The sequence below is a fragment of the Tamandua tetradactyla genome, chromosome 19, assembly GCF_023851605.1.
Source record: "Tamandua tetradactyla isolate mTamTet1 chromosome 19, mTamTet1.pri, whole genome shotgun sequence".
NCBI lineage: Eukaryota > Metazoa > Chordata > Mammalia > Pilosa > Myrmecophagidae > Tamandua > Tamandua tetradactyla.
The window spans coordinates 57426101-57452849 of record NC_135345.1 but is presented as its reverse complement, the minus strand read 5'-3'; the positions used below and the strand labels follow the sequence as shown (position 1 = coordinate 57452849).

General features: G+C 39.7%; 1 protein-coding gene and 1 pseudogene across 2 annotated transcripts; one reads left to right on the top strand and one right to left on the bottom strand.

The window, feature by feature from the left end:
• Positions 1-250: 250 nt before the first annotated feature.
• LOC143663403 (methylosome subunit pICln-like) lies at positions 251-9747 on the bottom strand (annotated as a pseudogene).
• A 3150-nt stretch (positions 9748-12897) lies between these two features.
• On the top strand, positions 12898-25531 carry SPINK2 (serine peptidase inhibitor Kazal type 2). 2 transcript variants are annotated; one of them, XM_077136966.1, is made up of 4 exons: positions 12898-13043; positions 13702-13757; positions 22873-22982; positions 25297-25531. In XM_077136966.1, the coding sequence occupies exons 1-4, from the start codon at positions 12989-12991 to the stop codon at positions 25340-25342; spliced, it is 267 nt and encodes an 88-aa protein (XP_076993081.1). In that variant the 5' UTR covers positions 12898-12988; the 3' UTR covers positions 25343-25531. The 2 variants fall into 2 exon arrangements, with proteins under 2 accessions (XP_076993081.1, XP_076993080.1); XM_077136965.1 differs by lacking the exon at positions 12898-13043 and adding an exon at positions 13158-13400.
• The last annotated feature ends 1218 nt before the right edge of the window (positions 25532-26749 follow it).

Genomic DNA, 26749 nt, shown 5'->3' with positions numbered 1-26749 from the left:
AAAGTTTTAGACTCACTGATGAACTACACACACCCTCTCGATTAAGTTAATTCACCTTGTTAATGAAGGTCACAAGTTTCTTCTGCTGGTGACAATATGCTGTCTGAGTATAGTTTGTCCCTGAAAGAATCAGTTCAGGTGAATTTTGGAGAAGGAAAAAGATTTTCATCAACTCCCACTCTGCTGTATAAAAGGAACCAAGTTCTCTCCTATAGTAATGGTCCGAATCTTAAGGCAGCTTAAGTCATTTTCAGTGATCAACATCTGCATCCTCAAATTGTCGAGCAACTGTTGGTGTAGTAGCTACCTCCATCCCATCTTCATAATCTCTTATTGAGTCTTCTGTCCAGACCCCAGACATGTTACACAGTCTGCTCAGAGACTGAGAAAGTATTCCTTGTAATCTCTGTAATGTGGCTTGGCCTTCTGCTGTTAAACGGGATAGTCCTTTTTTGTAGGTGTAAAATGTAGGGGTGTTGCCCTGCCCGTGTCCATGTGCTTCCACTTTGTACTCTTCTCCATCGTAATCATCTGAACCTTCATCCTGGTTGCAAAGCCTGGCATTCACACATTGTGGTGAATGTTGCTTCCAATGCTGAGCTATCACTAGGCATGAATCTAAACTCAGCAACAGATTTATCTTCATTATCATTGTCTTCCTCTTCTTCATCAGCAACAAATTCTTTTGATTCTTCTTCTCCAAATTTGGCACTCACCATAATATACAAATATTCTCATGGATAGGCACTTAGGTCCCTGGATACAGCATGTAAAGTAATGGTGGGTATTCCAGAAAGAATCGTAATCCAGAGCCATATAACCAAGACAGGCAGCTCTATCTGCCCTCTTGAAGGAGGACAGGTCAGGATGAACCCTCCAAACAATTATGCTTGCTTTTTTTTTCTTCAAATTTTAAAAAATATTTCTATTGATAAAATAACATACAAACATTCTATACATGGCATATAATCAATGACTCACAGTATCATCACATAGTTGTGTATTCATCACCATGATAATTTTTTTAAACATTTGCATCACTCCAGGAAAAGAAATAAAAAAGAAAAAACTCACACACACCATACTCCTTACCCCTCCCTCCCATTGACCACTAGTATTTCCATCTACCCAATTTATTTTAATGCTTGTTTCCCCTATTATTTGTTTATTTTTTGTCCATATTTTTTACTCATCTGTCCATACCCTAAATAAAAGGCACATCAGACACAAGGTTTTCACAATCTCACAGTCACATTGTAAAAGTTGTATCATTATACAATCATCTTCAAGAAACAAGGCTACCAGAACAAGCTCTACAGTTGCAGGTACTTCCCCCCAGCCTCTCCAAAACACCATAAATTAAAAAAGGGGATATCTATATGATGCATGAGAATAACCTCCAGGATAACCTCTCTATTCTGTATGAAATCTCTCAGCCATTGACTGACACTTCATTTTGTCTCATTTCTCTCTTTTCCCTTTTGTTCGAGAAGGTTTTCTGAATCCCTTGATGCCGATCCGGTCTCATCCTAGGATTTCTGTCCGATGTTGCCAGAAAGATTTGCACCCCTGGGAATCATGTCCCACATAGAGGGGGAGGGCAGCAAGTACCCTTGCTGTGTCGGCTGAGAAAGGGAGTCGGTTTGCTTTTTTTTTTCTTAACTTTTTTTTATTGTATAATATGACATATATACAAAGCAAAGAAAGAAAAAAGAAATCATTTTCAAAGCACTCTTCAACAAATAGTTACAGGACAGATCTCGGAGTTTCTCATGGGCTACCATTCCACCATCTCAGATTTTTCCTTCTAGCTGCTCCAGAACATTGGTGGCTAAAAGGACTATATATTCTTTATCATCACTTTTTTTCTTTTTTGTGAAAAATAACATATATACAAAAAAGCAATAAATTTCAAAGCACAGTACAACAATTAGTTGTAGAACAGATTTCAGAGTTTGGTATGGGTTACAATTCCTCAATTTTGGGTTTTTACTTCCAAAGATACTATAGACTAAAAGAAATACCAGTTTAATGATTTGGCAATCATATTCGTTTGTTAAACCCTACCGTCAGAGAAGGCATTTTTGATATAGTGATATTTAAACAGAGATGAGAGGGAAAGGATAGAGCCATACAGATATCTGCACAGAGGGAGCAGCAAGTGCAAGGCCCTAAGCGTGACTCTGAACAGTAAGACAGGTGTTCTAGTTTGCTAGCTGCCAGAATGCAACACACCAGAGATGGATGGCTTTTTTTTTTAAAAATTTTTATTGATTAAAAAAGAAATTACAAGAAAGAAATGCAAATTTTCCCAACACATACACTCAGCAATTCACAATATCATCACATAGTTGCATATTCATCATCATAATCATTTCCCAGAACATTTGCATCAATTCAGAAAAAGAAATAAAAAGACAACAGAAAAATAAAACAAAAACAGAAAAAAAAATTTACCTACCATACCCCTTACCCCTCCCTCTCATTGATCACTAGCATTTAAAACTAAACTTATTTTAACATTTGTTCCCCCTATTACTTATTTTTATTCCATATGTTCTACTCATCTGTCGACAAGATAAAAGGAGTATCAGACACAAGGTTTTCACAATCACACAGTCACATTGTGAACGCTATATCATTATAGAATCATCATCAAGAAACATGGCAGAGACTTCTGGAGAAGATGGCGGCTTAGTAAGACGCGCGGGTCTTAGTTCCTCCTCCAGAACAGCAACTAAAGAAACAGAAACAATACAAAACAGCTCCCGGAGCCACGACAGAGACCAAAAAGACAGCGTACCCCATTCTGGAATGGCTGAACGGGCAGGGAGAATCCGCTGCGGTGAGATACCCGAGGGGCGCGCGTTTTCCCGGCCGGGGCGGCTGGCGACTGGGGTCCCCTCCACGCACGTGGCTCCCCGGTCTGACTGGGAACGTTGGATAGCGGGGCCCTCCCGCCACGCTTGGCGTCTCGGGCCAGCTGGGCAATGTGGACCGGCACTCCCCCAAGCCGTGGCAGCCGGCGACCCCCACTCCACGCGCGGTAGCCCGAGCCGACTGCAAGATTCGGATTGGCAAGTTAAAGGAGCCACAGCATCTTTTACTGGGGGGCCCCGCAGACAGACGAGTGCCACGAGCGCCACCTACTGGGCAGGAAAAGAAAAACAGAGCCCAGAGATTTCACAGAAAAACCTTTCAACCAGCTGGGTCCCACACCCAGGGAAATCTGATCAAATGCCCAGACACCAGCAGAAAATAATGGATGACGCTCAGAAAATTGAAGATATGGCCCAGTCAAAGGAACAAACCAATAGTTCAAATGAGATACAGGAGCTGAGACAACTAATGCTGAATATACGAACAGAAATGGAAAAACTCTTCAAAAACCAAATCAATAAATTGAGGGAGGACATGAAAAAGACATGGGCTGAACAAAAAGAAGAAATAGAAAATCTGAAAAAACAAATCACAGAACTTATGGGAGTGAAGGACAAAGAAGAAAAAATGGAAAAAACAATGGATACCTACAATGGTAGATCTAAAGAGACAGAAGCTACAATTAGTGAACTGGAGGATGGAACATCTGAATTCCAAAAAGAAACAGAAACTACAGGGAAAAGAATGGAAAAAGTTGAGCAGGGGATCAGGGAACTGAAGGACAATATGAAGCGCACAAATATATGTGTTGTGGGTGTCCCAGAAGGAGAAGAGAAGGGAAAAGGAGGAGAAAAACTAATGGAAGAAATTATCACTGAAAATTTCCCAACTCTTATGAAAGACCTAAATTTGCAGATCCAAGAAGTGCAGCACACCCCAAAGAGAATAGACCCAAATAGGCATTCTCCAAGACACTTACTAGTTAGAATGTCAGAGGTCAAAGAGAAAGAGAGGATCTTGAAAGCAGCAAGAGAAAAACAATCTGTCACATACAAGGGAAACCCAATAAGACTATGTGTAGATTTCTCAGCAGAAACCATGGAAGCCAGAAGACAGTGGGATGATATATTTAAATTACTAAAAGAGAAAAACTGCCAACCAAGACTTCTATATCCAGCAAAATTGTCCTTCAAAAATGAAGGAAAAATTAAAACGTTTATAGACAAAAAGTCACTGAGAGAATTTGTGACCAAGAGACCAGCTCTGCAAGAAATACTAAAGGGAGCACTAGAGTCAGATACGAAAAGACAGAAGAGAGAGGTATGGAGTAAAGTGTAGAAAGAAGGAAAATCAGATATGATATATACAATACAAAAGCCAAAATGGTAGAGGAAAATATTATCCAAACAGTAATAACACTAAAAGTTAATGGACTGAATTTCCCAATCAAAAGACAGACTGGCAGAATGGATTACGACCCAGCAATACCACTGCTAGGTATCTACTCAAAGGACTTAAGGGCAAAGACACAGACGGACATTTGCACACCAGTGTTTATAGCAGCATTATCTACAATTGTAAAGAGATGGAAACAGCCAAAATGTCCATCAACAGACGAGTGGCTAAACAAACTGTGGCGTATACCTACGATGGAATATTATGCAGCTTTAAGACAGACTAAACTTATGAAGCATGTAATAACATGGATGGACCTAGAGAACATTATGCTGAGTGAGTCTAGCCAAAAACTAAAGGACAAATACTGTATGGTCCCACTGATGTGAACCGACATTCGAGAATCAGCTTGGAATATATCACTGGTAACAGAGACCAGCAGGAGTTAGAAACAGGGTAAGATGATGGGTAATTGGAGCTGAAGGGATACAGACTGTGCAACAGGACTAGATACAAAAACTCAAAAATGGACAGCACAATAATACCTAAGTGTAATGTAACTATGTTGGAACACTGAATGAAGCTGCACCTGAACCATAGTTTTTTGTTTGTTTGTTTGCTTGTATCTTTTGTTTTTGTTTTTTTCTTTTTCCTTTTATATATATATATTTTTTTTATTAGTATTATTATTTTAATTCTCTTCTCTATATTAACATTCTATATCTTTTTCTGCTGTTTTGCTAGTTCTTTTCTTAAATCGATGCAAATGTACTAAGAAATGATGATCATACATCTATGTGATGATACTAAGAATTACTGAGTGAATGAGTAGAATGGAATGATTTCTAAATGTTGTGTTAATTTCTTTTCTTTTTTTTGATTAATAAAAAAAATTAAAAAAAAAAGTAATATGGCTACTGGAACACAGCTCTACATTTTCAGGCAGTTTCCTTCAGCCTCTCCATTACACCTTAACTAAAAAGGTGATAGCTACCTAATGCATAAGAATAACCTCCAGGATAACCTCTCAACTCTGTTTGGAATCTCTCAGTCATTGACACTGTCTCATTTCACTCTTCCCCCTTTTGGTCGAGAAGGTTTTCTCAATCACTTGATGCTGGGTCTCAGCTCATTCTAGGTTTTTCTCAATCCCTTGATGCTGAATCTCAGCTCATTCTTGGATTTCTGTCCCATGTTGCCAGGAAGATCCACACCCCTGGTAGTCATGTCCCACATAGACAGGGGGAGTGTGGTGAGTTTGCTTGCTGTGTTGGCTGGAGAGAGACACCACATCTGGGCAACAAAAGAGGTTCTCTTGGGGGTGACTCTTAGGCCTAATTTAAGTAGGCTTGACCTATCCCCTGTGGGGTTAAGTTTCATATGAACAACCCCCAAGACTGGGGGCTCAGCCTATAGCTTTTGTTGTCTACACTGCTTGTGAGAATATAAAGAATTCAACTTGGGGAAGTTGAATTTTCCCCCATTCTCACCATTCCCCAAAGGAGACTTTGCAAATATTTTTCCACTCACTGATCAAATCACTCTGGGATTCATCGGAGCATCACCTGTACAAACCAACAAAATCTCACATCCTATACAAAATTCCAAGTACTTAAGGTGTTCAACCAACTATCTACATAAGTTATATTAGGAGATGTACTAGTCAAAATATAAATTTTGTACCAATTAAACATTTTTTGCTTAAGTCTCACACATAAGTTAAAATTTTAAAATACTAAGTACCATCTATTTTCAGCACACTGCAATAATGACATTCTTTTGTTCTTTCTCATGCAAAAACATTTTTTAAATTTGTACATTTAGTCACTATCATTATACACTCTAGGCATTCCTAGATTATACCATCTCAATCTTTATCATCTATCTTTCTTTGTGATTTCATTTATGCCCCAGCCCTCCTCCCTCTATCATTCTCATATGCAGCTTCATTCAGTGTTTTAATATAATTGTATTACAGTTAGGTAATATTATGCTGTCCATTTCTGAGTTTTTATATTCAGTCCTGTTGCACAATCTGTATCATCTCAGCTCCAGTTACCCAATATCTTACCCTATTTCTATGTCCCAATGGTCTCTGTTACCAACGAAATATTCCAAGTTTGTTCACTAATGTCAGTTCATATCAGTGAGACCATATAGTATTTGTCCTTTTGTTTTTGGCTAATCTCACTCAGCATAATGTCCTTAGGTCCATCCATGTTGTTACATACTTCATAACTTTATTCTTACAGCTGCGTAATATTCCATCTTATGTCTTTGCCACAGTTTGTTTAGCCAACCATCTGTTGATGGACATTTCAGCTGTTTCCATCTCTTGGTAATTGTTAATAATGCTGCTATAAACATTGGTGTGCAAATGTCTGTTTGTGTCCTTGCCCTCATGTCCTTTGAGTAGAGACAGCATATAGATGGGTCCTGTTTTGTAATCCATTCTGCCAGACTATGTCTTTTGATTGGGGAGTTGAATCCATTAATATTCAGTGTTATTACTGCATGGGTAGTACTTTCTTCTACTATTTTGCCTTCTGGGTTTTATATGTCATATCTAATTTTCCTTCTTTTTACCTTTACTCATAGTCTTCCTTTCTACACTCTTCTCCACACCTCTTTCTTCTGTTTTCGTATCTGTCTCTAGTACTCCCTTCAGTATTTCTTGCAGAGCTGGTCTCTTGGTCACAAATTCTCTCAGTGATTTTTTGTCTGAAAATGTTTTAATTTCTCCTTCATTTTTGAAGGACAATTTTGCTGGGTATAGAATTCTTGGTTGGCAGTTTTTCTCTTTTAATAATTTAAATGTATCATCCCACACTCTTCTTGGCTCCATGGTTTCTGCTGATAGATCTGTGCATAGTCTTATTGGGTTTCCCTTGTATGTGATGGGTTGCTTCTCTCTTGCTGCTTTTAAGATTCTCTCTTTCTCTTTGACCTCTGACATTCTGATTAGTAAATGTCTTGGAGTATGTCTATTTGGATCTATTCTCTTTGGGGTACACTGCACTTCTTGGATCTATAATTTTAAGTCTTTAATAAGAGTTGGGAAATTTTCAGTGATAATTCCCTCCATTAGTTTTTCTTCTCCTTACCCCTTCTCTTCTGCTTATGGGACACCCACAACACGTATATTCATGTGCTTCATATTGTCCTTCAACTCGCTGAGTCCCTGTCATATTTTTCCATTTTTTTCCCTATATTTTCTTTTTCTTGCCAGATTTCAGATGTTTCATCCTCCAGTTCACTTTTCCTATGTTCTGTCTCTCGAAATCAACCATTGTAGGTTTTCATTTTTTTTCACCTCTTCTACCTTGCCTTTCATTCCCATAAGTTCTGTGATTTGTTTTTTCAGATTTCCATTTCTTCTTTTTGTTCATTCCTTTCCTTCTTTATATCCTCCCTCAATTCATTGATTTGATGAGGTTTTCCATGTCTGTTCGTACATTCTGAATTAATTGTTTCAGCTCCTGTATTTCATTTGAATTGTTGGTTTGTTCCTTTGACTGGGCCATATCTTCAATTTTCCTAGTTTGATTTGTTATTTTTTGCTGGCATCTAGGCATTTAATTACCTTAATTAGTTTATTCTGGAGGTTGCTTTCACTTCTTTTACCTAGGGTTTTCTTGCTGGATGAATTTGTTGTCTCTCTGTTCTTTGACATTCCGTTCAGCTTTATCTGGACCTCTAGCTTAAGTTTTGTTAACAGAGGAGAATTTTTCAGTTCTTGTTTTCTTGTTTCTTGCCCTGCTTGTATGGTGCCTCCCCCCCACAACCCCTTAGGAGGGTCTACTTAGGTATTATAAACCCCAGCCAGATTTTCCCAGACCAAACTGGCCTCCTATCAGGAGGAAAGAGTCACCTGTGTCGGTTTTCCCTGAGGGTGAGACCCAACAGGTTGAAAGACTTTCCTGTGAAGTCTCTGAACTCTGTTTTTCTTATCCTGCCTAGTATGTGGTGCTTGTCTGCCTGCAGGTCCAGCCAGTGTAAGATGATGCGTTACCTTTAACTTTGGCTGACTCTCCCTGCTGGGGGTGTGGTGGAGACAGAGGAGAGGTTGTAGGCTGGTTTTAATGGCTTCAAATTACCAAGCCCTGGTGTCTGAATTCCTTGAGGGAGGGATTCCACCTGAGCTGGGTTTCACCCCTCCCCTGGGGAAGGCACAGGCTCCAGACAAGCCCCCAGATGAGCTCGCTTCTGCCTATGCCTGGGGCAGTTGCAGCCTGAGAAGTCCTGTGGCTATATTCAAAGGCAGTCAAGCCTTTGTAGAAACACAGCCACAAAAACATCTGTTTCCTTCTCCCCCCCCCCCCCCCCTTTTCCATCAGCCCTGCTCCTTTGGCGCCGGGGCAAAAATGAGCAACCTCCACTTTGACCAGGTTCACCTAAGCTGGGGGCCTATTTTTAGTAGACAGAATTTGTTAATTAATTCCACAATTGGCATTTGATTGTGCTCAGTCCCTGCTGCTGGTGAAGTCTCTTTCCTTTTCCCTCTGGGAAGCAGCCTGTGAGGGAGGGGCACTGGCCGCCATGGCTTGGGGAATCATGGTTCTGGGTGGGGGGGCTTGCAGCTGGTCCAACTGGTCCAGACTGGAGTACTCTGTGTGTCCGGTCAGTGACATGGCCCCAGGAGCTATTCTGTACTGTGTCTGGTTACTTAGTTGTTGTTCTGGAGGACGAACTAAAATGCACACATGGTTAAGCCACCATCTTGACCCAGATCTCTAGATTGGGTTTCGATAAAACGGGATTTATTTTGTTAGTTCTTCAGAGGAAAGACAGCTAACTTTCCACTGAGGTTCTTTCTTACATGGGAAGGCACAGAATGGTCTCTGCTAGCCTTCTCTCCAGGCCTCTGGGTTCCAACAACTTTCCCTGGGTGATTTCTTTCTGCATCTCCAAGGGCCTAGGCTGAGCTGCGAGTGCTGAGATGAGGCATGCTGAGTTGCTTTGGCTGTGCTACGTTGACCTCTCTCATTTAAGCAGCAGCCAATTAAGTCAAATGTCATCCATTGCAGCAGGCACGCCTCCTAGCTGACTGCAGACATAATCAGGAACAGATGAGGTTCTGGTACTATTGGCTCATGGCCACAGCAACAAAACTAGGTGCCTTCACCTGGCCAAGTTGACAACTGAATCTAACTATCACAACAGGGAAGAGTGGCAAGCATGGTAAGGGCTTTGTAGGCCATGGTAAAGACTTTGATGTTTACTCTTAGCAAGGCTGGAAGACATTAGTGAGTTTTAACATGATCCACAAGATGTCTTGCAAGTCTCAAACGCCACCTACTGCCCTATATTGGGCTTCCTTTCATAGCAAAACTCAAAAGAGTGGTCTATACTTGGTCTCCACTTTCTCACCTCTCGTTCCTTTGACCCATGCCATTTGTCCTCTAGACCCCATGACTTCTCTGAAATAGTTCTTATTAAGGCCACCAATGACCGTATCTTGCCAAAGCTCATGATCAATGTTCAGTCCTTCTGTTTCTCAGCCTCACAGCAACTATTGACAAAGTTGGGGCACTGTCTTCTCCAGAATGAGCTGTGTTTCAGTTTCCTTTACAGGCTTTTCCTTTCCTTTTCCAGTCTCCTGTCAGACTTCTGCATATGGGAGTGCCCTGGGGTTCTGATCTTGTACCTCAGCTACCTTGTTTCCCTGGGCCATCTTTTTGGGTCTTATGGTTACTTGTTTGTTCTTTAATTTTTGTATTGTGGTTACATACATACAACATACACTTTGCCATTTCAACCAATTTTTCATTCTTTTTTTTTAAAAAAAAACTTTTTATTTTGAAATCATCTCAAACATACAGGAAAGCTGAAGAAAAAATATAAAAACAATGCATAGAATGCCAGTACATCCCCTACCCAGATGCCTAGATTTACCAACTTTTAACATTTTGCCACATTTGCTATACCATTCTATTTTCCAAACATTTAAGAGTAGATTGCATACATCATGCTCCTTGAACACTTTATATTTCCTAAGAACAAGGATTTCACTTACATAACGTCATTAAATATAGTTATTAAATTCAAGAAATTTAACATTGATAGAAAGCATAGGTCTATATTCCCATTTTTTTAATTGTCCCAATAATAATCTTTTTATTTTTTTATGGTGAAAAATAACATATATACCAAAAAAGCAATAAATTTCAAAACATAGTACAGCAATTACTTATAGAAAAGATTTCAGAGTTTGGGATGGGTCACAGTTTCACAATGCTAGGTTTTTCCTTCTAGCTGCTCCAAGGCACTGGAGACCAGAAGAAATAATATAATGATTCAACAGGCACACTCATTTGTTAAATCCTATCTTCTCTGTTATAATCCTACTTGCTCCTTTGATCTTTCTCCCAGTCTTTAGGGGATTTGGACTAAGCCCATTTAAAATTTTTCATGCTGGAAAGGGCTGCTGATAATAAATATTATCCTTTTGGGCATTTTCTCCTCCATTATTAGGTCTAGTGCAGGATCATTTATTGCATCTAATTATCTCTTTAATCTTTCTCTCTCTTTTTTGAATTTCAATAACAAATATATAAACTAAACTTCCCCATCTCAACCTTCCTAAGCATACATTTCAATGGCATTAACATATATACATAAAAAACACAACATTGAACATTTTAACCATTTCTAAGTGTACAGTTCATTGGTATTAATTACTTTTACAATGTTGTGCTACCATTAACACCATCTATAACCAGTACTTTTTCATCACACAAAACAGAAATTCTGTATTCATTAAGCATGAACGTCTTATTACTCTTGCCCTTGGACCCTGGTAACCTCTAATCTACTTTCTGTATCTATCAATAAGAATATAAATATCTTATCCCAGATATTTCATGTAAGTGGAATCATATATTTGTCCTTTTGTGGCTGACTTACTTCACTTAGCATAATGTTTCAAGGTCCATCATGTTGTAACATATATCAGAACTTCATTCCTTTTCATGGCTGAAAAATATTTCATTATATGGATATATCACATTTTGTTTATCCATTCATCTGTTAAAGGTCACTTGGGTTGTTTTCACCTTTTGGCTATTGTGAATGATGTGACTATGAACATTGATGTGCAATCATGGTTATTAATACCTTCAACACTGATGACTTCCTCATCTATATCTCTAGCCTTTGAGAACTCCAGATTTATAATACCAACTGCCTTTTCCACATCTCCACTAGTATGTCTAAAAAACATACTCCCAAATGTTTTTTCATGGCAGAAATGGCACCATCTCTGATCCAGTTGTTCAGGACAAAATCCTAGGAAACATCCTTGATTCTTCTCTTTACCCCAGTTGGCATTACCTACAAAATAAATTCTGAATCTGGCCATTTCTCACCAGTCCAAAGCTACCATCTCTGGACTGACTTACTGCAAAAGTTACCTAATTTGTCTTGCTGTGCCCACTATTTCCTATGTGCTAACCCATTAAAACATAAGACAGAAACAGGGCATTCCCTTACTTATAACCTCCATGGGCTTCCTTTGTCGCAATCAGAACAAATCCAAATTTATCATGGTCTAAATGGCCACACAAGATCTTGTCCTTCCAGTTCTATCTCTCTTCCAGTTTTCCTCCTTCATCCAATTCTCCAGTCACAATTGATTCTTCAGTCCCTTGAACATATGCACTGGCTCCTGTCTTGGGATCTTTGCACTTGCTTTTCCTTGAGCCTGGAATGCATGTCCCCAAAGCCTTCACTGGGCCTTCTTTCTCTTTTTTTTTTCTTTTAAACATTATTTTTATTGTGAAATATAATATATATACAAAAAAGCAATAAAATTCAAAGTACATTGTAACAAGTAGTTATAGAACAGATTTACAGGGTTTGATCCAGGTTACAATTCCACAATCTAAGGTTTTCCTTCTAGCTGCTCCAAGATACCGAGACTATAAGAAATATCAATACAATGCTTCAACAGTCATACTCATTAGTTAAATCCTCTCTTCTCTGTTATAACTCCTCCTGGGCTTTCTTTTTCATTCAGCTTTCATTCAGTTCAGATATCACCTCTGAAAGGCCTTTCCTGACCTCCCTATGGAAAGTCTTCTCCTCCTTCCCCCATTGTCTAGCACTTAATTCTAGAAATTATTGTAGTTATTCACTTATTTTGGAGTTCCTTTGTCACCCTAACTGCAGCACCCACACACCAGAAAGCTTTATGAGAGCAGGGACCTTTTTTGTCAAGTTGAAGGCTTTACACTCAGGTCAAAACATTGCCTGGCACAAAACAGATGCTACAGAATGGGGCTGACTTACAGAGTCCAATCCCCATGCAGGCTCATCCCCTCCTCAACACAGGGGGGCCACCTGCCCTGTCCCTCTCCCTTCTCCTCCTCTCCCTCCCCTTTTATTCCCCCTTCGTGCTCCATTTACCACCTTCCTCTTGCTTCCCCCTTTTATCCCCTCTCTCTGCCCCTCCCCCACCCCACCCCGCCGCTGCCGGATCCTCCTCTTGCCCCTCGCCCTCCCCTTCCCCCTCCATTTCTTTCCTCCTCCTCCGGTCTCCTCCCCCTCCTCTCTCTGCTCCTCTCTCTCCTCCTGCTCCTCCTCTTGCTCCCTCCCCTCGCCTCCGCCCCCTCCCCCTCCCCCTCCCCCTCCCGGCTCCAGGTGGCTGTCTTGGCGTCTGGACAACCCCGGCAGAACGCGCAGCCACCCGCCTGCCGGCGGTCGCGGAAGAAGGATGGCGCCGGTCGCGCTGCGCTTGGTGCTGTTGCTCATGGCCGGGGACTTCGCAGGTAATGTGCAAAGGGGTCCTAGTCGGCGTGGACCCGCGAAGTGGTGACGGAAAGGAAGTCTGGCCCGTGGCTGCTCATCCCGCGGTGATGTGGGCTGCCTTCGCGTCGCTCGCCGCACGCCCGTTATTGGCGGTTCCCCGGGCCCGCCCTGAGGTCCCCGAGCGGGTTCGTCCTGGTTTGGGCGCCTCGGCTCCTGCTAAGTGACACCCTACAGTGGCATTGTGAATGCCAAGTGCGTCGGGCTTATGAGAAAAAGGTTTAGTTCGGCCAAAGCTTACATCTACCTTAGAATGGAATTAAAATGGCCAACGCCTGGTATTAAGTTTTGCATTTATCAACAAGAGTCGAAAAGAAAAGGTATATTATGAATTTTCAGAGTTTTATTCTACAGCTTTTATTTGATAGCTTCGAAGCCCCTTCCCAATCGGATGGTCAGTTACGGAGCTGAACCGAACGAGCTTTCGGTCTGTGATCTAGGAAGAGTGCCAGAAAACACCTATCTTTTTTTGGAGGGAATGGGAGTGGTTCAAAGTAGGCATCAGAGGGGAAGGGAAAGGTGTTGCAGGGCAAGTCACAAACTGGATTTTTCAAAAACGTTTTGAAGGCAATAATTGACCTTTAATCAGATACTTTAAATTGTCTCTATGTTTTCTTCCAGTGGCCTCTTTGGACTCAGTGAACTTGGAGTCTGCTGAGCAGGAAGAATACAGATCAGTAAGTAGAAAACCACTTGTTTTGTGTCTACTAATGCAATGAATTTCCAGTTTCTGGTAGAGTTAGTTGTCAAGTCTAACCACGCCGGACACCCGGGTTCGATTCCTGGTGCTTGCCCATGCGAAAAAAACAAAAAACAAAAAAAACAACAGTGTACATTTAGTTGAAAATAACGAAGTCCTCAGGATTTTTCTCCCTTCAATGACTTGAAGCGTCCTTGGCCTCATCCGTAGACCTTTTACGCGGTGCTTGGTGTGCATTCTCAAATTCTCACCATGACTTTGTAAGATAGATGGATAAGGCTGTTTCACATATGAGGTTATTATTATTATTCTTTTTTTGGTCAGTTGATTGTTTTTTAACTTTTTTTATTGTGTGGTATAACATATATACAAAGCAAAGAAATAAAAATATAATAGTTTTCAAAGCACTCTTCAACAAGTGGTTACAGGTTAGATCCCAGAGTTTGTCATGGGCTACCATATGATCCTCTCATATTTTTCCTTCTAGCTGCTCAAGAATATAGGAGGCTAGAGGGCTTTTTTTAATCATCACAATTGACTTTTTTCCTTCTTTTTTTATGAACAATAACATATATACAAAAAAGCTATAAATTTCCAAGCACAGCACCACAATTAGTTGTAGAACATATTTCAGACCTTGATATGGGTTACAATTTTAGGTTTTTACTTCTAGCTGCTCTAAAATACTGGAGACTAAAAGAGATATCAGTTTAATGATTCAGCACTCATATTCATTTGTTAAGTCCTATCTTCTATGTATAATTCCACCTCAACTTTGATCTTTCCATACCTTTCATTGGGGTTGTTTGGGCTATGACAATTCTAAATTTTTGCTATTAGTTACATATTTGATTAATAACCCTGTATGTAACCTTTCTGCTATATCCTTGGCTGCCGCTTCTTCTGCTCAGATACCCTCCTGAACCAGCTATGCTCCCAAACACTGTACCAGCCCAGCCTCCTATGAAGATGTTCTCCTCACAGTACTTATTTTCTGATATTTCATAGTTGATGCCACGTGACTACCTTTACCTGAATAGTGTATCTCTGCCTGTTCTAGTTTGCTAACTGCTGGAATGTAATATACCAGAAACGGAATGGCTTTTAAAAAGGGGAATTTAATGAGTTGCTAGTTTACAGTTCTAAGGCTGAGAAAATGTCCCAATTACAACAAGTCTATAGAAATGTCCAATCAAAGGCATCCAGGGAAAGATACCTTGGTTCAAGAAGGCTAGTGAAGTTCAGGGTTTCTCTTTCAAGTGAGAAGGCACATGGCGAACACAGTAGGGCTTCTCTCTTGGCTGGAAGGGCATGTGGCAAATACGGCGTCATCTGCTAGCCTTCTCTCCTGGCTTCTGGTTTCATGAAGCTCCCCGGGAGGTGTTTTCCTTCTTCATCTCCAAAGGTTGCTGGCTTGTGGACTCTCTGCATCTCATGGCTACATCGTTCTGCTCTCTCTGAATCTCTCCTTCTCCAAAATATTTCCTCTTTTATAGGACTTCAGAAACTAATCAAGACCCACCCAAATGGGTGGAGACATGTCGTCCCTTAATCCAGTTTAACAACCATTCTTGACTAAATCACATCAACAAGGGAGATGATCCAATCACAGTTTTAAACATACAGTATTGAATAGAGATTATTCTACCTTTATGAAATAGGATTTATATTAAAACATGGCTTTTCTTAGGGGGCATACTTCCTTTCAAACCAGCACACTGCCTTACCATAAGAATATCCTCATAACACATCTTAGTCTCTAACACCTTATCCTGAACACTCCTCTTTAAGCCAGTCCCCTTTTAACCAACTGAGTGTAGCGCAACTCCCCAGGCCAGACTCCCTCCCATTGCATGGAATCTAAGGCCTTGTACTAAACAGCAGTCTTATGTGGATGTCCTTTTAAACCTTCAGTGGATTCTGACACCACACGCAGGGCTGTCCCCTTTGTGGATGCCCTCCTCACTCTGCCATTTCTCCACTCCATGAGTGCCCTCCTGACACTGTTCAGACTCCGAGATACTTGAGGTCAATCTCCAAACCTGAGGACACCCTTTCCACTTTGCTTCAGTTCTGATACTTGCTCTGGACCACCTCACTGCTTATATGTTCTCTTAGTCTCCAACAAGCCAAGCCAGCTGTCTCTCGTACAAATCCTTTTTAATCCAACTGAGCCACACAGACCTGCTTCTCTGTGTGGTCACCCTCCTTATTCTTGTCAGACTTTCCACCCTCAGTCAGGTCACACGGCTCCTGTAGTTCCCTTTCCCAACCCACTCAGGATCATGCCCTTATGTTGGGCAGGCATCTAATGTCAATGTGCTTTTATGCTGCTCAGGCTCTGGCATGCACACTGGTCTGCCTCCTCTGTGGAAACCCCTCACACTCGACTTGAACTCTGACATCCCAGGCCATGCAACACGTTACTTGTAGACACCTTCCTCAGGCTTTCTGGAATCTAACACCCAACTCTGGACCACATTGCTCTTCATATTTTCACATGCTAATGCCTACCTTGTTTGTTCCCATCTTCTTCTTCTTATTATTATTATTAAATTGTTGGGAAGTAAGGGAAAGAAAAAGAAAGAAAAGGAAGGGGAGGGAAGAAAAGGGAAAAGAGATGAGCCCTCACTTCTAATTCAAATGTTTAGGTTGTATTTTACTTAAATTTGTAAGGTGACAATGCTATTTTTAAATTATGTATGAATAAAATAAAGAAAATAAGTGACTTAGTTTTAAATGGGCTATGGACACAAATGCTTTATCATGATGTTCAAGCATTTGGGTGAGAAAAACTTATTTACCAGTATGATGCCTCATAAATTCATGGTTCCAAAAATGATTTAGATTTAAGTTGCTTATTTATATAAAGGGAGAAGATTTTAGAAACATTTTAGGGTTATGAGTTCTGACTGATCAGTTATGAGAATGAGAGTTGGGTAATTTTTGGCTTAAGAAATTGGTAAATTGAGATGTCATTAAATTACAGAGACTGTAGGAACAAGATAAGTTCAGAATCATGGGGGACGTTGGAAAGCAGGAAAGTGAGAAACTCAATGTGAAAGTGTAAATATGAATTTCAAGTTAGAAAGACAGCCTATTAAATTGGAATTCTTGTCAGTATCACACCAATACATATTACAAAGTAGACAACTCATGTCTTTTCTTGGGAAACTTATTCAAAAATATTGAGTAAAATGTGATTATGTTAATCATGACAAAGGTGACCATGCATTAGAATGCGAAATAGATTGCTTGATATTTCAGGCCAAATGGATATTCATGCAAAATAAAGAAGAATTTTGATACATTGTGTTTTCATTTTCATTTGCCTCAAGATATATACTGATTTCTCTTGTAATTTCTTCCTTGACACACTGGTTGTTTAAGAGTGTGTTATTGAACCTCCTTATATTTGTGAATTTTCTGGCACTCTGCCTATTATTGATTTCCAACTTCATTCTTTTATGGTCTGAGAAAGTGTTTTGTATGATTTCAATCTTTTTAAATTTATTGAACTTACTTTGTGGCCCAGCATATGTTCTATCATAGAGAATGATCCATGAGCACTTGAGAAAAAGGTGTATCCTGCTGTTAGGGTGTAATGTTCTATAAATATCTGTTAAGTCTAGCTCATTTATTGTATTATTCAAATTCTCTGTTTCTTTATTGATCCTCTGACTAGATGTTCTGTCCATTGATGAGTGTAGGGAATTGAAGTCTCCAACTATTATAGTAGATGCGTCTATTTCTCTTTTTAGTGCTTTCTTCATGTATTTTGGAGCATTCTGCCTCGGTGCATAAATATTTATAATTGTTATGTCTTCTTGTTGAATTATTCCTTTTATTAATACATAGTGTCCTTCTTTGTCTCTTTTAATTGTTTTACATTTGAAATCTAATTTGTTGGATATTAGTATAGCTACTCCTGCTCTTTTCTGATTGTTAGCTGCATGAAATATCTTTTCCCAACTTTTCACTTTCAACCTATGTTTACCCTTGGGTCTAAGATGTGTTTCCTGTAGACAGCATATGGAAGGATCCTGTTTTTTAATCCATTTTGCCAATCTAGGTCTTTTGATTGAGGAGTTTTATCCATTAACATTTAGTGTTATTACTGTATGGGTAATACATTCTTCTAGCATTTTGCCTTCTGGATTTTATATGTCATATCTGATTTTCCTTCTTTTTACCTTTACTCATAGTCTTCATTTTTACACTCTTCTCCACACCTCTCTCTCCTGTCTTTTCATATCTGCTTTTAGTGCTCCATTTAGTATTTCTTGCAGAGCTGTTGTTTTGGTCACAAATTCTCTCAGTGATTTTTTTGTCTGAAAATGTTTTAATTTCTCCCTCATTTTTGAAGGACAATTTTGCTGGATATAGAATTTCTGGTTGGCAGTTTTTCTCTTTTAGTATTTTAGTTATATCATACCACTATCTTCTCAGCTCCATGATTTCTGCTGAGAAATCTACGTATAGTCTTATTGGGCTTCCATTGTATGTGATGGATTGCTTTTCTCTTGCTGTTTTTGAGATTCTCTTTTTCTTTTTGACATCTGAGATTCTGGTTAGTAAGTGTCTTGAAGTACGTACGTCTATTTGGATCTATTCTGTTTGGGGTATGCTGCACTTCTTGAATCTGTAATTTTAAGTCTTTCATAAGAGTTGGGAAATTTTCAGTGATAATTTCCTCCATTAGTTTTTCGCCTTCTTTTCCCTTCCTTTTCTCGTTCTGGGACACCCACAATGCATATATTTATGCGCTTCATGTTGTCATTCAATTCCCTGAGTCCCTGCTCATATTTTTCCATTCTTTTCCCTCTATTTGCTTTTGCATATAGAGGGATTTCACATGTTCCATCCTCCAGTTCACTAATTCTACCTTCTGCCTCTTGAAATCTGACATTGTAGGTTTCCATTGTTTTTTTAATCTCTTCTACTGTTCCTTTCATTCCCATAAGTTCTGTGATTTGTTTTTTTAGATTTTTGATTGCTTCTTTTTGTTCATTCCTTGCCTTCTTTATATCCTCCCTCAATTCATCAATTTGATTTTTGATGAGGTTTTCCATGTCTGTTCAAACATTCTGAATTAATTGTTTCAACTCCTGTATCTCATTTGAATTGTTGGTTTGTTCTTTTGACTGGGCCATATCTTCAATTTTCCTAATGTGATTTGTGATTTTTTGCTGGCATCTAAGCATTTAATTACCTTAATTAGTTTATTCTGGAGATTCTTTTAATGTTTTTTACCTCGGATTTTCTTGCTGGATGAATTTGTTGTCTATCTGTTCTTTGACATTCAGTTCAGCTTATTCTGGACCTCTAGCTTAGGTTTTGTTTAACAGATCAGAATTTTTCAGTTCTTGTTTCTTGCCCTGCCTGTATGATGCCTTTTTCCTCCCACCCTTAGGAAGGTCTCCTTAGGTATTATAGACCCCAGCCAGATTTTCCCAGACAAAACTGGACTCCTGTCAGGAGGCAAGAGTCACCTGCATCAGTTTTCCCTGAGCGTGAGACCCAGCAGGTTGAAAGACTTTCCTATGAAGTCTCTAGACTCTGTTTTTCTTATCCTGCCCAGTATGTGGCGCTTTTCTGCCTGCAGGTCCCACCAGCATAAAATGATGCAGTACCTTTAACTTTGGCAGACTGTCCCTGCTGGGGGCATGGTAGAGACAGAGGAGAGGTTGTAGGCTGGCTTTAATCGCTTCAATTTTCCAAACCCTGGGGTCTGAATTCCTTGAGGGAGGGAATCCACCTGAGCTAGGCCCCATCCCTCTCCTGGGGAAGGCACCTGCAGACAAGCCCTCAAACAAGCTTGTTTCTGCCTATGCCTGGGGCAGTTGCTGCCTGAGAAGCCTTGCCGCTGTATCCAAAGGCAGTCAACCTTTGTAGAAAAACAGCCACAAAAAAGAAAGAGAAAATTCCTTCTCAGAGCAGGACCCTGTTCCTTGGATTTACCAAGCAAGAACATACATTAGTATGTTGCTTTGTGTACCTTCAGATCCTATGTGCCCCTCCTTTCCTTCAGGGCCCAGAGTGTTTCAAGTATTATGTGCTATCTGATCCAAAAAACCTCTGTTTCTTTTTTTCTTTTTCCATCAGCCCTGCCCCCTTGGTACCGGGGCAAATATCAGCAATCTCTCCTTTGACGAAGTTCAGCTGAGCTGGGGGCCTATTTTTAGTAGTCAGAATTTTTGTGAATTAATTCCACAATTGCAGCTTAGTTGCGCTCAGCCCCTGCTGCTGGTAAAGTCCCTTTCCTTTCCCCTCTGGGAATCAGCCTGTGGGGGAGGGGCGCCGGCCACACTCATGGTTCAGGGGGTCTCGCAACTGGTCCAGCTGATCCAGACTGGGGTATGCTGTGTGTCCAGTCACTGACGTGGCCCCAGCAGTTGTTCTGTACTGTTCCTGGCTATTTAGTAGCTGTTCTGAAGGATGAACTAAATCCCACACCTCGCTAATCTGCCATCTTGGCACTCTCCTCATTGAATCATTAGATTGATATTTCTTTTTGATCTTCAGTGTCTCTGTGTAGCTGGAAGGAAAAACCTAAAATTATAGAGCTGTAATACATACCAAACTCTGAAATCTGTTCTATAACTACTTGTTACAATGTGCTTTGAAATGTATTGCTTTTATATATATATATATATATTATATTTTACAATAAGAAATGTTAAGAAAAAGGAAGGATGAGTTCTTTTACCCTGAATGAAGGAGCGGTGTCTTCATTTATTAAGTATATGTTTATGTGTGTCTATGTGTTTGTATGTGTGTGCGCATGTGTATGTTATGTCTGTACTGGGGATTGAGCCATATTCTTCTGCAAAATGGCATGTACAGGTCCCATCCCCAGGTTCTGTGGGTATAAACCCATTTGTTAATTAGACCTTTGAAAATGTTGTTAGTTAAGGTCTTCCCTTAATCCAGTATGAGTGCCTTAATCTGATATGGCTGAAGTCTTTATAAGCAAAGGAAGTTGGACCCAGAAAGAGAAGCCACAGGGAGCAGCCAGAAGCTGAAAGTCAGTAGAGAAAGGAGAAGATGCTGCCATGTGCATTGCCATGTGATGGAAAAATTAAGGAACCCCAATGACTGCTGGCCAGCCAAAAGATGACCCCAAGAGGAAGCAAGCTTTCTGGCCATGAGCCCATAAATTCCTGTTAAGCCAACTCATTTTGTGGTACTTGTTTTAACAGGTGAGAAATTAAAGCTATATGTGTGTATGTATAAATGTATGTATCTAAAACAGAGTAGGCCATATATTTAACCTTTTGTTACACTGGATCTGTGCATACTATAGTCTGACCACCATGACCAGTTCTAGTCCTGGCTCTACTGATGGTTACTGTGGAAAAGACAAAGTACCACTTTGGCCTCAAATCCATCAAATCAGAGGGTGAGCTCCATGACCCTTTGATCTCTTCCTGCCATTTGTGAACCTGCTGCTTTCCTTAGTTCCCTCGGAAGTGCCAGTGTCTTTAAAGTGCAGACTGAAAGATTAGATTTGCAAGTGTGCATTATGCCATTGGATTAAGGTGGAATGTAACAGAACAAACACATGGAGATTGTAGTGAAGTGCAAATGAAGAAGCTAGATGATAGTAGAGAGTTAGTTAAGTACAGTGACAAGTTTTCGATTTTACATTTTAAAATCAGCCATAGTGAACCCCCAGAGATCCTTTTCTTCCTTGGTTTGTTACTGAACCATTACATTAGTATAAAAGGCAGAGATAAGAATCTTAGAATAACGTCCAATTTCATGGATAACTGAAGTCTAGAGAACTTATACATGGCCACACAGCTAATGAGCAGTAGTTGAAAGTAGTTCTTTTTATGTATCCTTGTGTTTTGCATGTCTGTTTTACACTGAGGGGGTGGTGATAAACATGCCTTTATTTTATATTTCCACTTAGATTCCCATCGAATCATAAGACTTCGATTCAGTCTATTCAGAAAATATTTATTCCCTATATGTTTTGTATCAGTCATCATACTAGCTGCTGGAAATACAAATAATAAAAGTTCACTAAGGAGCTCTAAATGGCCATTTTTATGTGCTGGATGCTATGCTAAATACTTTAAATGCCATGATATTTAGTAACATTGATACAAAGGTGAATAAAATAGAGCCATCATCTTCAGGCTCCTGTTTAGTAAACTGTGTTATCAAAGAAATAATGAGGCAATTAGGGAATTGCAGATATTGTAGAGGAAGTGCAGAAAATCACTCTTGCAGGGTTGGTGTATGGAATGGTGGTTCAGGGGCACTTTCAAAGAAGAGATCATAGCTCATTTGGGACTTGAAGGTCTTGGCTGTGTGGACGAAATGGAAGAAGTGCATCGCAGATGGAGAGAACAGCACATACAAAGAACAGGAGTCATGAAATGGCTTATATTTTAAGGGGAAGCAAGTCATTTAATGTGGCTGGAACATATGGTTGGAGTAAGGAAAAAATAGTTGATAAAACTGATGGGCAGGGCCCAAATAATGAGATGAGTCAAATAAGGGATTGTCCTACAAGTAATCGGCAACCTTTACAAGGTTTGTATCGTTCAGTTTAGGATAGATTATGCTGCCATTATAAATATCCCCCAGACAGTAATGGTTTACAAAAAAAGTATATTTCTTACTGTCATTACTCTGTGCTGCATGTCTTCATCCTGGGACCCAGGCTCATGAAGCACCTTCAACCTGGGAAATTGATGGTCTTTTGGCAAAGGCACAAGAACCATGGCTTAGTATGCAGTGACTCTGAAAAGCTCCTGTGCAGAAGTAATGCATTTCACTTCCACATGTTTTAATTGGCCAAAGCAATTTGAGCAAGAGGACAGGGATATATAATTTTCCCTCAGGGATGGAGAGCCAATACTTCAAAGTATAATGCAGTCTACTAAAGGTTTTAAGTATATGAATGAAATGATTTGAAAAATCATTTTTGTGCATGTAGAAAATAGGTAGAAATATTTTTTGTGATGTTTCTAGGAAATCAAGGGAGGATTTGGAATCTCGTCCTCCACTTCCCCTAGCTACTTTGTAATGAGTTTGTCTTAAAATATCCCTTCATTCTTCTCCTTTCTCATTTCCAGGCTGACTGTGACCAGTATAGATTACCAGGATGTCCCAGGGACTTCAGCCCTGTGTGTGGAAGTGACATGGCCACTTACCCCAACGAATGCATCCTGTGCCTGAAAATCAGGTAACAGTTCTGCAGCTATAGACTAGTCAAGTTTTCTTTTATTCTTTTCTTGCATTGTGATTTCTTAGCAAGTAGTGACTTTTGGGGGGTCTGAGAATCATGTGTGATATAAATGGTTCTCAGTTTTCAGCCTCATATTTAAAAAGACCCAGAATCCTTCAAGGCATTTTCCAGATCAAAGTTAGAAAATGAGGTGTGTGATTAATCAACTATAGGCCAGATGATCAACTTATGTTACTATCTACGGGTGAACAATTTACCCAAATTAAGAGTATATTTAATACTTAAACGCTGTGGAATATTAAATTTTCTTTTAAATTCAGAGGGTATGTGCAGGTCCTCTGTCCACTCTGTACTACTATTGGAGAAGTATGATTTAATAACTACTTGAGAGAATGCTAAGGAGTCATTTAATATACTTGATGTGACTCACCTGACCAAGTGACAGGTGACTGCTTTGTATTGCAGGAGCCCATTCTCTGACTGCGGCCTTCAGGGAATGATCTTGGATTTCTCAGAGTGATTCATTAGTGCCCTAGGGTTAGGGGAAAAAATGGCAGTGTTGAAATTTCCACCTGCCTTAGTCTCCTGGCTGATAAGACAAATACAATACAATGAGTTGACTTAACAATAGGGATTTATTGGCTCCCAATTTCTGAGGTGAGAAGGCTTACCTCCTCCTGGGTTGGTACCATTTTGGTTGGCCAGCAATCCTTGGTATTTCTTGGCCTTTCCATCACATGGCAGTGTCCTTTCTTTCTGTTCCAGCTTCTATTATTCCTTCTCCCCGCGGCTTTTTCTACACAAAGCCTCCAGTAATAGGATCAAAGCTTAACTTCATTTGGTTGACCACACCTTAACTAAAAATAGCATCTTCAAAAGTTGCTGTTTACAACAGGTTCACATCCACAGAAATGGTTTAAGATTAAGAATTTATTTTTCTGGTGTATATAATTCATTCATACTACCACATGAATGGTACCATACTACCATACTTAATGTTTTCATAGATTTAGCTTAAAAACAAAAAATGTTTAAATTAGCATAGCTCTGAAAGGAATCTAATGTCTGATGATATAGATTCTTTTTAATGTTTATTTCTTACTTTTTTAATTGTGAAAAAGAACATATATGCAAAAAACTAGTTAATTTCTAAGTACATCTTAACAAGTAGTTATACAACAGATTTTAAAGTTTGGTATGGGTTACAGTTCCACAATTTTTCATTTTTTCTTCCAGCTGCTCCAAGACACTGGAGACTAAAAGAAGTACCAATATATTGAGTCAGCAGTCGTATTCATTTGTTAAATCCTATCTTTTGTATTATACTCCTCTCTTTTTTCTTTTGTGAAAAATAACATATATACAAAAAAACAATAAATTTACAAGTATATTGCAACAGTTAGTTGTATAATAGATTTCAGAGTTTGGAATGAGTTACAATTCTACAATTTTAGGTTTTTACTTTTAGCTGCTCTAAGGTACTGGAGATTAAAAGAAATATGAATATACTGCTGTAGCACTCATACTCATTTGTTAAACCCAGGCTTCTTTGTATAACTCCACCATCAGCTTTGATCTTTCTCTCACTCTTTAGGGGTATTTGGGCTATGACCATTCTAACTTTTTCCTGTTGGAAGGGGCTGTCGATAATATGGGATAGGGAGATAGAACTAGTTGATGTTCTTGAGAGGCTGGCTTCTCTGTACTTCAGGACTTATCTGGTCTAGGGAACCTTCTGGAGGTTGTAGTTTCTGGAAAGTCACCCTAGTGCATGGAACCTTTGCAGAATCTTATATAATGCCGTAGGTATTGATAGAAATGGTTTTGGTTGGGGTTTGGCGAGTTATTATTAGTAGCAATGTCTAACTGAAGTCTGTGTTAGAGTGACCTCTAGAGTATGCATTTTTTTTGAGATATATTTACATAATCTATGTGATCATCCAAAGTACACAATTGATGGCTTACAGTTTGATCATATAGTTGTGCATTATCATCACAGTCAATTTTAGAACATTTTCATTACCCCCAAAAAAAGAAAAATAAAAAAGAACACCCAAAGCATCCCATACCTCTTACCACCCCCCCCCATTATTTGCTTATTTTTTGTCTTTATTTTCTTATTCATCTGCCCATACACTGGATAAAGGGAGTGGCAGCCACAAGATTTTCACAGCTACATGGTCATATTGTACAAGCCACAGTTACATACTCATCATCACCAAGAATCAAAGCTGACATGGATCCTTTAAATATAAATAGTGGAATTGTTTCAGAAGATAACTAATAAAGATATATTTTGTTCAATTTACAGAGAAGAAGGTCATGATATTAAAATAGTCCGAAGTGAACCTTGCTAATGGAACATTTTCAGAAATGAATTTGGAGAAACCACCGTAAAGTGAGCATACTAGATGAATTTCAGCTTTCACATTTTCTCTTTTCCTGTTTCTTTGCATGAAGTTTGTTAACCAACATTTTCTGAGAGGAGCTGTGGAAGAGAGCCATGTGTATTAACTGCTAAATCAAAATAAACTCCTTGCTCTTTAGCCGTTGCCCCTTGCGGTAAACTAATTGCCCAGATAACTTGTGTATTGCTTTATTTAGTTAGAATGGTATCAGCATTGTATTCATTTACTACTGTTTTGAGTTGAAAATGGCATTTTCACTCAGCAGCCTCAGGGTGGCTCTTTCCCTCTCAGGCAAAGGTAAATTTCACTAGTGTTTCGGTTTGCTAATGCTGCCAGAATGTAACATACCAGAAGTGGATAGACTTTTACCAAGGGGATTTATTAGATTACAAATTTACAGTTCTAATGCCATGAAATGTCCAAATTAAGACACCAAGAGGATACCTTCACTCAAGAAATGCTGATTGTGTCTGGGGTTTCTTTGACACATGGGAAGGCACATGATGACATCTGCTGGTCCTTCTCTCCTGGGTTGGTTTCAGAAGACTCTCAGCTTCTGGCATCTTCTGGGGGCGTTTTCCTTCTCCATCTCCAAATGTCAAATGCCACTCAGTTTTCATGTCTCTGCTGTCTGTCAGCTGGCTCTCCAAGCATCTATGCCTTCTCCAAAATGTCTCCCTCATAAAGGACTCCTGTAAGCAGATTAAGAGCCACCTGGAATGGGTGGTGTTCTAGTTTGCTAGCTGCTGGAATGCAACACACCAGAGATGGATTGGCTTTTAATAAAAGGGGGTTTATTTAGTTAAAAGTATAGTTCTTCAGAGGAAAGGCAGCTAACTTTCAACTGAGGTTCTTTCTTACACAGGAAGGCACAGGGCAATCTCTGCTGGCCTTTTTTTCCAGGCCTCTGGGTTCCAACAACTTTCCCCGGGGTGATTTCTTTCTGCATTTCCAAAGGCCTGGGCTGAGCTGTGAGTGCTGAGATGAGGTATGCTGAGCTGCTTGGGCTATGCTATGTTGAATTCTCTCATTTAAGCACTAGCCAATTAAGTCAAACATCATTCATTGCAGCAGGCACACCTCCTAACTGACTGCAGATGTAATGAATAACAGATGAGGTTCATGTTCCATTGGCTCATGTCCACAGCAACAGAACTAGGCACCTTCACCTGGCCAAGTTGACACCTGAACCTAACAACCACAGGTGGTATCACATCTCCAAGGAAACAACCTAATCAAAAAGGTCCCACCTGCAACAGATGTACACCCACAAGATTGGATTAGAAGAGCTTAGCTTTTCTGAGGTATGTATCAGTTTCAAACCAGCACAACTAAGAAGAGTCATTGTTGAGAGGG

What these genes read in the sequence shown, in the direction of transcription:
- SPINK2 (XM_077136965.1), top strand. Translation starts at nt 13,289, where the DNA reads ATGAGAAAAAGGTTTAGTTCGGCCAAAGCTTACATCTACCTTAGAATG. An exon ending in ACAAGAGTCGAAAAGAAAAG is followed by an intron (nt 13,401 to 13,701) that starts GTATATTATGAA and finishes GTTTTCTTCCAG; the next exon opens with TGGCCTCTTTGGACTCAGTG. An exon ending in AGCAGGAAGAATACAGATCA is followed by an intron (nt 13,758 to 22,872) that starts GTAAGTAGAAAA and finishes TCTCATTTCCAG; the next exon opens with GCTGACTGTGACCAGTATAG.